This window comes from Phoxinus phoxinus, assembly GCF_949152265.1.
Source record: "Phoxinus phoxinus genome assembly, chromosome: 10".
Taxonomy (NCBI): Eukaryota; Metazoa; Chordata; class Actinopteri; order Cypriniformes; family Leuciscidae; genus Phoxinus; species Phoxinus phoxinus.
The window spans coordinates 2,687,273-2,700,050 of NC_136885.1; the positions used below are offsets into that span (position 1 = coordinate 2,687,273).

A 12,778-nucleotide genomic window follows, 5' to 3' on the forward strand; every position below is an offset into this window, starting at 1 on the left:
AATCGCGCTTTCTATTTATCATCTATCGTACAGTAGAACGACAGTAAAGACTCCTCAAAGAATCCTGAGGAATAAATGTCACGGTTTCCACAAAAATATCCTGTTTTCAACACTGATAATAATCATAAATGTTTTTTTTGAGCATCAGATCATCATATTATACTGATTTCTGACGGATCATGTGACACTGACTGGAGTAATGATGATAAATTCAGCTTTGATCACAGGAATAAATTACACTTTACTGTATATTCACATAGAAAACTGCTGTGTCACATTATAATAATATTTCACAAGATTTATTGTATTTTTGATCAAATAAATGCAGCCCTGATGAGCAGAAGAGACTCTTTCAGAAAGATTAAATCAATCTTACCGACCCAAACTTTCGAACGTTAGCATATATTAATAAATTAAATTCAAAACTCATTTAAAAATTTAAAAAAGTATATGATTTCAGTGTGTATTTGCATGTACAGCAGTTCAGGAGGTTCACCTGTCAGATATGGGTCACGATAAAAGGTCATGTGAAAAACATGTGATTAGAGCATAAACTGTAGGGATATATAAATCGGGATCATGTGACCTCTCGTACGCTATCAACATCAGCCGTTCTGTGACTATGAGCTCGTGTGACACAATAAGACATACAGAACACAAAAAAGTAAACAAAAAAAAAAGTTCAAACATATCGATGTATTTAGGATTATTATGAGACAAAGTGTGATGAATGACCTTTAAATTTACGTGCGTGTGTGTGTGTGAGTGAGAGAGACCGTATGTGTGTGTGTGAGTGTGTGACAGCGTGAGTGTGTGTGAGACAGCATGAGTGTGTGTGTGTGTGTGTGTGTGTGTGTGTGTGTGTGTGAGAGAGAGAGAGAGAGCGTGAGTGTGTGTGAGAGAGAGAGAGCGCGAGTGTGTGTGTGTGAGAGAGAGAGAGCGTGTGTGTGTGTGTGTGTGTGGCAAAATAGGCAGTAAAGACTGTGATTTGCAAGTCTGTGTAATGCAAATAAAGCACCTGGTGATGATTTGATGCAACCAAATGATTCTGTTTCTCGGTCAACACACACGAGGAACACTAGATTATCACAATATTTGAATTTTCTGTTCAGCATGAAGTGATGCAGATATCGGTGAGTTCAACAGTCTGTGGAGTCTCCACACGGGACTCCACAGTCCCGTGTGGAGAGTAGAGGTCGAGTGACGCACAGCAGTCTGGTGGTCGAGATAGATTTGAAGGACCGAAAGAAACGGCTGTTACCGTATTAAACTATCATTTGTGTAAGTTTACCACAGCTGGTTTGACCACGACATCCTGAACAACATGGATTCATTAATAAAATGTTGGAATTAAAAATAACTAAGATTAATGAATGCTGTAGAAGTAATGTAACCAATGTTAACTAATGAACCTTATTGTAAAGTGTTACCACTTTATGTATGATTTCAGTATTAACACTTGTTATGAAACGGTTAGTTCCAGTCCTTGATTCTGATTGGCCAATAGCTGTGTTTTATTCACGATAAAACACGGCTATGACCGCTTCACCCAACGGTTCTATGTATCACTACACAACACCCCTAGCAACCGCTCTTAGCAACGTAAACACATGTTTGATCTCATCGATAGTGTTCACTGAAGCTGTAGTAGAGTATGAGATCGAGTAAGCGAGTGTTCCTGCATTTACAGTAGATATAGCATTCTCCTTCAGGTCAGTGCTATATATTCATAATACAAATATCCGTTTAAATGTCCACTGCGATATCTTGTCCTTTCAACAGTTAAGGGGTTTTCCCGTGCCTATAGTCATCTGTCAGTGTCGTCTTCTTCTCCTGATCACAAGTTTGAGTCCTTTCACTGTAAAAGACTTCTCTACCGACTGACTCACTCATAAACACAGTCTTTGCCGCCATCTATTGGAAAAATATTGTATGTAACTTCTGTTGCTGTTCACGGTCAGGGACTATTTTTTCCAGTGGAAGGAAGGCTTTTAGTGATTTTACTTCATGAAAGTTGCATAAATACATATTCTTCAGCTTTAATAGTTGTATTGTGTGGTAACCGTTTTATAAAAGCAATAAGGCACGTGAGGCCAGTGCTGTATCGTGAATAAGTCACGGCTGACTCCGCTTCACGTCGAGCCTAACAACGCCCTTCACTTATTCACCATACAGCACAGCCTCTCGTACCTTATTGCTTACTTATAGATCTTATTGTGAACATTTTGTTTAAAAAGCATTTATGAAATAGGCAGAATGTGTGTTTTATGCTGACTTTTGTGTTTTATGAATAGGTCGAAACTGGTTTTTAATGCTTTCTTGAGATCCGAAATTTTAACGATGGCGACGTACGAGAACACAAGATCGCTGAAGAACACACACTGAAAACGGCCAGGACTAATGCGCGTCTAAACACACAGTCCGCGTGTGATCCACAGATGGGGAAGCTCATACGAGCAGAGAACGGCTGGTGTGAGATCATGTGGAAACACAGATCCTGTGGGATGAACAAACACACACATCCTCTAGACCGGCTTATCTGATCTGCTTTCACTGAACAAGCACATCTCTCAAACATGCGTGACTGACGGACACACAACTGGCCTGACCAGTCCAGCAAGATCAAGCAACATCATCTCTATACAAGGGTCGGACGACCTGTGACACGCTTTAAATCTCTTCACAAACTAAAAGACGTAAATGACATTAGTTTCTAAATAAGAGACACAGATTGCACTCTCATTTTGCTCAAGATGAGGATTTATTGAGTCCACGTTATGAAAACTAGAAACTGCTTCTAACCACCGGTCGAGAGCTGTCACTCAAACACACAACTCTGCGATGCGGTTTGCGAATGTTCGTCAGAACGATGGTTTTGGGAAACACACCGCTGTTTACTTCCTGGTGTCACGACACACACACACACACACACACACACACACACACACACACACACGGGAAAAGGTAAGATCCAAGAGCAGTTTTATTGGGAAATCCGTACTCACAATCCAGCCAGGCAAATGGTCAAAATCCAGGAAATCAATCCGAAGACACAAGACACGCACAAGTAACAGGAGCGGCAGTGTGGGGACATTAAACAAGGACTCCGTGACAAACACTAACACAGACAGGGCATATATACACACAGAACTAACCAGGTGACGGGAAACAGCTGAGTGCAATAATCAGATAAGCGACAGAATGCTGGGAATTGTAGTCTAATGTGAACGACACCGTGAGAACGAGGACCTCTAGTGATAACCCAGGGAAACACAACCTGACACTGTGACACCTGGTTCCCACTCTTTTCTTAAAATTATTTTCCAGGACATTTTCAAGACTTTTTCAGCTGCTACAGTGCGAGTCAAGTTATCACGACTGAGGCTGGGCGATATATCGATATTATCATATCGAGATATGTTTTGAAACAGATGTGATATTGTACCTATACCGTTATATCTGTATTATAGTTGTGCAGAGACTGTTGTCTTTCACGATGCCACACTATTAAAACCGCAGTTATTCTCTACTTTAGTTCACACACTGCTATTGTACTTGCGGATATCAGTTTAAAAGTCCAAACTCTCACAGTCAAGCTGTATTCGCAATCAGTCACTAACGTTAGAAAATATTCACTATTATCGGACTTCTAAATTAATTGCATCTGCTTGCACCAAGGCACATTACACATCTGGTGTACATAATGGCATAAACTGATGAGTTATGTGTTTTTGACTCTAAATTATTTTGATTTATCAAATCTTTGTAACCGTTTTTGTCAATTATATTGCTGAAATGGATAGACCTTTTGTAAAGCTAAATGTGTTTAAATGCAAATAATAATAAAAAATTATTTTCCAGGACAACGCAAACGTTTCCAGGACATTTCCCATTTTCCATGTGTTTTCCAGGACGCGTGGGAACCCTGTGTCTCTATGAAGCCCCTCCTTCTGAAAAGCACACTGTGCTCTGATTGGTCGGCAGGAGCAGTGTGTTGTGATTGGTCGAGTGCGTTTAGGAAATGTCCCGCCGCTTACCATAACCACCAGTTTAACACACTACTAACTAGCTCCACCCCTTTATTCTGCGCATTAATTATTATAATGAGGAATATTGTGACGTGTTCGTTCCCGGAAGAAACTCAAGACTACAACGGAGGTGTTTCAGGAGTTCAGAAACACTGACGCTGATATAGAGAAGAACTGGAGCTTTCTCATGATCATCAGCAACATCACACACTAGGGCTGTCAAATAAAATGAATTTTGAATATTCGCTGAGTAAAAAAAACAACAACAACTGCATATTAAATTTTTTTGTGTAAAGAGTCGCGCGAGACATGATGATGACGTCAGTGACGCGGTGTGTTGGTGTTAGCTTATCCAGTACAGCGGTGCGGCTGCGATGCTAGTGTGAAAAATGGCGGGAAAAGGCTTTTCCTGCTGACGAAAACCCTCTCAGTTGCTGGGAAAAATCGTGCAACGACACAATTGACCAAACCGGCACATCGCTCAGAGCCGAGTGTGTGTGTGTGTGTGTTCATCAGCTGGAAACACTGTCAACATAGAGCGCCCAGCACTCACTCAGATCAAGAGCGTCTGGTGTGTTTGATATGTAGATGTAGTGAGTAGAAGTGTTTCTGAATGACAGTTTGCTGTTGTGTGTTCATGTAGATCATTACGCTTCTGCTGAAGTGTGTTTCCTCAGGTCACTGAAGCACTTACACAGTTTTATGCACTTTTATAACCTAATTTTCCTTGCATGCACATTATATTTTATTTAAGAACAATTGTTTGAAAAGTTAATGCACTTTAAAAAGTGAATGTCATTTTATTTCGATAAAACCCGCGATGCTTGATTTGGTTTATGTCTGCTTAATGCGCTCGCTTGTGTGCACAGGAGAAAATACAGCACTTCTTTCCTCGAACATGAAGTATTGCCTTCAGCAATAATGTAATTTGAATTTTGCTGATATTTAAGCAAGAAATTAGATTTTTTTAGCCATTTTCACAGCCCTACTCGACATATGAGGATGTGTAACAGCAGAATAAGTCAACGCTCTCTCTGGTAACAAACAGCATGAAGTTCCTCCGTCCCACAAACAGGTCACAAAGCAAAGAGGATGATGTTTAAAGTAGGGATGCACCGATCGGGATCTCTGGATCGGGAATCGGTCAGACGAGGCCGATCCAAATCCCATATTGTGAGTATACTATTCTGTGCTATTGTTTAAGGGTTAGTTCACCCAAAAATGAAAATAATGTCATTAATGACTGACCCTCATGTCGTTCTAAGCCCGTAAGACCTCCGTTCATCTTCGGAACACAGTTTAAGATATTTTAGATTTAGTCCGAGAGCTTTCTGTCCCTCCATTGAAAATGTATGTACGGTATACTGGCCATGTCCAGAAAGCGCACGCTATATTCAAGCTATTCTACATTGTTTGTGTGGCTATCATTTTTTTAATGGTGCGTAAGTGTGCATGTCGCGGATATAGCGTGCGTCTTCCTCAGACTGTAAACGAAGCTCGGGCGCACCAGATGACACGTCATCAGCGTCTTCCGTCAGCGGCGTCACTGCGGAGTCCTGAACGCAGATTCACAACAGACCCGGGAGAGAATACAATGCTGAATAAAGTCTTATTTTGTGTTATTTTTGGACCAAAAAGTATTTTCGATGCTTCAAAAAATGCTAACTAACCCACTGATGTCACATGGACTACTTTGATGATGTCTTTATTACCTTTCTGGACATGGCCAGTATACCGTATATACAGCTTCAATGGAGGGACAGAAAGCTAAATCTAAAATATCTTAAACTGTGTTCCGAAGATGAATTAACCCTTTAAGCATGTATCATACAGTATGTCTTGACTTGGAGTATCGCAATAATATCGTATCTTGAGTTCAGTATCGCGATATGCATCAAATCATGATGGTATCGCTACACCCCTAATACTAAAGACAGATGAACATGTGAACAGCAGAATAAGTAGACGCTGAAAATGACTGTGTGAAAACATTTACGTTTTCAGAGTTTTAGTGTCAGTACTACACTAAACTACTATATATAATGTTGAATATAATGTATAATAATGCAATGGGGAGAATATTAGTGGGTCCTGATGATGCCAAACGTCTGATGTTAAAAGTGGCCAACATTATTTTAAATATATGAGTTCAGTATCGTGGTATCGTGACATGAGGGTATCGCTACACCCCTATTACACACTGAAGACAGATGAAGATGTGAAACGCAGGATAAGTCTGCTTTCTGGTGACACACAGCACAAGCTCCTCACCTCTCTCTGCTTGGTCTCGGGACACTCGGAGTGCAGCGTGAGCGTGGCGCCCTCGATGTTTCGAGGCATAGGGGTCGACCCGGGGTTAATGATGAACTGGATCTGGTCGGGTGAGATGGTGTGGTGTATGTACCCCTGCGACATGCCCTCGGGGTCACACATGAAGGCCAGCGAGCCCTCGTCTCCCTCGCCGTCCCCGAACGCCATGCCGTCCTCCTCGCCCTCCTCGTCCAGCCGGATCGGGTCCTGCTCGATCAGCACCGTCGTGCGGTCGTAGATGCGGCCCGAGGACGACGACGGGCCCGAGATCAGCTCGTCCTCGTCCTGCTCGAACCGGGGCAGCTTGTCCTCGTCGTCCTCCTCCCGGCACAGTTTGTCCACGTCTTCTTCCTCGTCCTCGAAGAGCATGGCTGACTCCGTGAGAGGGCCATTCTCTCCCATGATCCTGACGGAGAAGCTCAGTCCGGGGGTTGTGTCCACGCGCTTGCTTTTGTTGCGGCTGGAACGAGTTTAAAGAGGTTAAAACAACATTCGTTAGTCAAACTGAGAACAGGATTCGACTGGCTCCTCACTTCCTCATCAGTGTTGCTATCGTTAACTAAAGCGAGAGCTGCGCGATTAATCGTTAAAAGATGGCGATCTGGGATCAAACGCTCACGTGATCTTATTCCTACACGACTGTGATCCGACTCTGTCTATTAAACCAAACATTCAGATCTGTGTTCTGATCCAGAGAGAGCCGCTGTCATGAAACAGCTTTTTAACACACACACACACACACACACACACACACACACACACACACACACACACACACACACACACACACACACACACACACACACACACACACACACACACACACACACAGCCCCTATCCCTAAACCTGCCCATCACACACACACACAATCCCTAAACCTGCCCATCTCACACACACACACACACACACACACACACACACACACACACACACACACACACACACACACACACACACACACACACACACAATCCCTAAACCTGCCCATCTCACACACACACACATATACAATCCCTAAACCTGCCCATCACACACACACACACACAATCCCTAAACCTGCCCATCACACACACACACACACACACACACACACACACACACACACACACACACACACACACAATCCCTAAACCTGCCCATCTCACACACACACACATATACAATCCCTAAACCTGCCCATCACACACACACACACACACACACAATCCCTAAACCTGCCCATCTCACACACATATACAATCCCTAAACCTGCCCATCACACACACACACACACACACACACACACACGCACACGCTCACACACGCACACACTCACACAATCCCTAAACCTGCCCATCACACACACACACACAATCCCTAAACCTGCCCATCACACAGTGACACACACACACACACACACACGCACACGCTCACACAAGCACACACTCACACACGCACACAATCCCTAAACCTGCCCATCTCACACACACACACACACACACACACACACACACACACACACACACACACACACACACAATCCCTAAACCTGCCCATCTCACACACACACACAATCCCTAAACCTGCCCATCTCACACACATATACAATCCCTAAACCTGCCCATCTCACACACACACACGCACACACACACACACACACACACACACACACAATCCCTAAACCTGCCCATCTCACACACATATACAATCCCTAAACCTGCCCATCTCACACACACACACACACACACACAATCCCTAAACCTGCCCATCTCACACACACACACACACACACACAATCCCTAAACCTGCCCATCTCACACACATACACAATCCCTAAACCTGCCCATCTCACACATATACAATCCCTAAACCTGCCCATCACACACACACACACACACAATCCCTAAACCTGCCCATCTCACACACATATACAATCCCTAAACCTGCCCATCACACACACACACAATCCCTAAACCTGCCCATCTCACACACACACACACACACACACAATCCCTAAACCTGCCCATCTCACACACATATACAATCCCTAAACCTGCCCATCACACACACACACACACACACACACACAATCCCTAAACCTGCCCATCTCACACACACACACACATATACAATCCCTAAACCTGCCCATCACACACACACACACACGCACACACTCGCACACGCACACACACAATCCCTAAACCTGCCCATCACACACACACAATCCCTAAACCTGCCCATCACACACACACACACACACACACACACACGCACACGCTCACACACGCACACACTCACACAATCCCTAAACCTGCCCATCACACACACACACACACACACACACACACGCACACGCTCACACACGCACACACTCACACAATCCCTAAACCTGCCCATCACACAGTGACACACACACACACACACACGCACACGCTCACACATGCTCACACTCACACACGCACACAATCCCTAAACCTGCCCATCTCACACACACACACACACGCACACGCTCACACACGCTCACACACGCACACACTCACACACGCACACAATCCCTAAACCTGCCCATCACAGGAAACATTCAGCATTTATACATTTTTTATAAAACATTGTTTTTTGTTTTTTTAACTATTTGAATTACGAGGACTCATGAAATGTCCTCATAAACCACCTTTAAGTTGTAATAGTTTAATACACATGTCATTATACACATTTGTGTCCTCATAAATCACATAAACAAGCACACACACACACACACACACACACACACACACACACACACACACACACACACACACACACACACGAATTTGAAGAAAAATGTGATAATTCATTAAATAATGCAATATTCGATATGCAATGCGATAATGCTTAAAGTGTGTAAAATAAATGTAATTATCTTTCAAATTTATTTGAAATTATATAACTTACATACGTGTTTCCCGCTCTTTATGTGACAAGCAAACATCCCTACAGCTTCTGAAAGTGAACAGTGCTTTACTGTGGCATAAGAAGTGTTGTTTTAACATCAGAGTAAAGCACGGGTTCAGGGGTTCATCTCCTACATTAGGGTTATTTAACAACAGAAACTCAATAATCAAATGTAAAAATAAAACACTGCTTAGTTTTTTATTGTATGAATTAAATATATTATACTGATTCTTATTAAAGCTATAAAAGTTATTCAGCCAGCAGTGCGTGATTTTCTCTTTGTCTTTTGTGATATTTCGATATATTGTGCAGCCCTACACACTCATTATTTCTGTCTTACAATAATTCAGATTATCACAGAAGTTCTGGGATCAAAGTTTATATATTCAGATATAAACACTGATGTCTACAGTAGTGATCAAAATAGAGAAAATCACCTTTTAAAAGTAACTTGATGCTTCAACTAAAGATTGTATCATTAAATCGTTACACCAGTAGGTGGAGACATTGCAAGAGAGTCATTGAATCATTCATTCAAAAGACTCATCCAGTAATTAAACAAATGAGATCTTTATGAGCGAGTTATTGAATCATTCATTCAACTGATTTTTTATATATATTCATATCTGATTAGTTAAACATTGTTTAATATTTTGTCAGAACCTCTAGTCGTATAATTTACATATTTTTTTTATTTGGTCTGTTCAGGATCGTGAGAGAATCGTGATCCATAATTAAAACAACAACAAAAAAAATGTGATTCTCATTTGATCCAGAATCGTGCAGCTCGAACAAACCAATAAAAAATATGTTCAGTAAATGAAATACGCCTAAATATTAAATAAAATAAGATATACAATTTAGATTTATAATAATAGTTCATTCAAAATATTAATAAATACTACAATAGTATAACTAAAATAATAGTAATACTAAAATAACACTGAATCATTATAATAAACGCAGGTTATTATTATCGAGAAGCATAACAGTGTTATGTGTGCACTTTCAAGCAAAATGTGTGTTAAAAATGCTCCTTTCTAGGTACATTTAAATCAGTGTAAGCACTTTCAAATCCACCACAAAGATGTACAGTGTGGTTGTAATAATGAAATGGGGTTTCAATAAAACAACAACATAATGTGTTGGGAAATTGCTGTTTCATACAGTCACGAGAAAGTAGGACAATGCAGGGGAACTATTTTTGGCCGGTGTTAGTCGAACTACTAAACAATCAGGGTACAGGAGCATTTGTAAACCGAAACCACTGTTTTCATGTTACTATAACAAACACACACAATGATCTGAACAAAACTAACATAAAACACACAACAATCCAGACACAAGGGCTGTGTCACAACACTTCACTAGCTGACTATCTAGACAGCACATTATACACACACGACACCCCAATATTTCAATAAAATGTCTTGAGATTATGATGCTATACTTATTAGGTTATAATGCTGTCTAGAGAGCAGTTCACTACATGTATGTTATAATGCTCGAAAACACTGTCTAGGAAGGCAGCTGAATATGATTTGAGACACAAGAATGCTTTTCTCACACGACTAGACAGTTACAAAGAGGACATTATGTCTCAAAGAGATGGGCAAACTGTGACGACAACAACAAAACCCGTTATGATTTTAACACAATAAGTCTTGAATCAGGGTTAGTTTAGCAGACTGTCATTCTGGACACTTTCTAGAAGTTTCCATGTTCACTTTGACATTGATGACCATCACAAGTCAAGCATGAACATGTTCACACTGATCAATGTAAACACACATTTAAAGAAACCCGCGAACATATTAGAGATCATAATTACCATGTCATTAATGTGATATATTCATTTTCAAATGCATGTTTTCCACAAAAACAAACTGTCATGTCAGTCCTGCTAACTGGTTAGCTCACCTGTGTAACGTTATTGAAGCTCCAGTCATTAGTTCATCTGCTTCGGTCCGATCAACATGAATAACATCCCCAAGACAAAAGGGCTGAAATAATTAAGCCACACATATTTCATGTAATATTTAAAACGGTGGTGTTTTAATTAAGACTGACTGCACAGAGAAGCTAACAGGCTAAAGTGCTAGTTGCATCAGTGACAGGCGTTAGCTTCATTAGCACGTCTTTAACACCAGTTTATATACTATATTATACACTATCGTTAGACAAAAGCGCAGTTCATTTGTCGTTTTAACCCGTTAAAGTGTAAAACACTCTGAAAACGGTGACTATGTGATGGTTAAAGAACTGACATGTAGGGTATGAGATGAATGCTAACAGATTTAGCGCGTTAGCATTGAACAGAAACTCTAATGGTATCAAGACAGGCCATTAAAATATCAGAACGACAACGACACGCTTTTGCAGCATTAAATCAAGCAGATAGAAATCCTCTGATGGGTTTACCAGTGTTATAGAGACGCTCGAAGCCCGTGTAATGTTGTGTATCGGCTCCTGTCTTCATTCCTCAGCGACAGCATCATGAAGAGCAGCAGCTCATACTGACCCCAGATCAGCTCACACACACTCACAACAGCACACAACACACTGCTAACGACTCAAAATACCACTTCATATTCAGCTACATTACTTTGCAATTCATTTAAACAGATACAATACACTAAAAACCCTTTGAATACTTCTCTCAAGCACTAGAATATGAACATCACTTTTACTGTCCCTTCTGATCATACTGCGATAAAGTGAAGCCCTCCTCAGGATTCCTGCCATGTTTTCCAGTGCAAATGACATTTAGGGTCAATTGAAGTAAATTGGGACATGTTTGCCATTGGGATGACTGGGAAAATGTCCTTGAGAAGAAAAATGCAAACGTTTATGAGTTGAAAATATGCAAGAGTTTCTCTTCCCATTATCTCCCAATGAGCTCAGAAAAATCTACTTAATTCAAAGGAAAAACAACTTTTTATATCCCACTGACATTTTTTGTTTGTTTTAGTCATAAACTTTCTCAGAAAACAAAACTACATTTTGCTTCTCAAGTAAATGTATCTTGATTTAAGAATGTTAAGATGTACTGGTCTGTGAAAACAAGACAAAAATACTGAGGAATAATTAGTTTTTTCAGTGCATATAGCATTTAATGGCATGACTTTATGAATTTGAGACTTTCTGCTCTAATTTAAAACCTTTTTGAGGCATTAATTATTATCTTAGACTATTATTATATTAGACTATTATCTAAGACTTTGCAATATATATATATATATATATATATATATATATATATATATACTTTTTTACTTTAATTACAAATGATGTTATCAGCTAAATAAATGCTCAATTTTGAAATAATGACTGAGTGACTGAACTTTAAAATAAGTGCTTGTAAAAGTTTTGAGGAATAAACCTTTACTTTGCATAATATTCTCTTAAACCAGTCATTATTATAATGCTTTATTGAGATTGGCTGTGAAACATCTTGAAAATGAGCATGAACATAAAGGACAAAGATATACATGGTAAAATAATGTAATTTGTATATTAAATCCTCTGT

At 40.5% G+C, this 12,778-nt stretch overlaps 1 protein-coding gene across 1 annotated transcript in view; it reads right to left on the bottom strand.

Annotated features, from left to right (window-relative positions):
• mtf1 (metal-regulatory transcription factor 1) overlaps positions 1 to 11,958 on the bottom strand; it is a 33,195-nt gene extending 21,237 nt beyond the window's left edge. The window contains exons 1-3 of the mRNA XM_079626356.1: positions 11,671 to 11,958; positions 11,170 to 11,252; positions 6,300 to 6,798 (exon numbers count right to left, since the gene is read on the bottom strand). Of these exons, the coding sequence (XP_079482482.1) occupies positions 6,300 to 6,798; positions 11,170 to 11,198 (528 nt within the window). The 5' untranslated portion in view covers positions 11,199 to 11,252; positions 11,671 to 11,958. The remainder of the gene's footprint in view (positions 1 to 6,299; positions 6,799 to 11,169; positions 11,253 to 11,670) is intronic.
• Between the last annotated feature and the right edge of the window lie 820 nt (positions 11,959 to 12,778).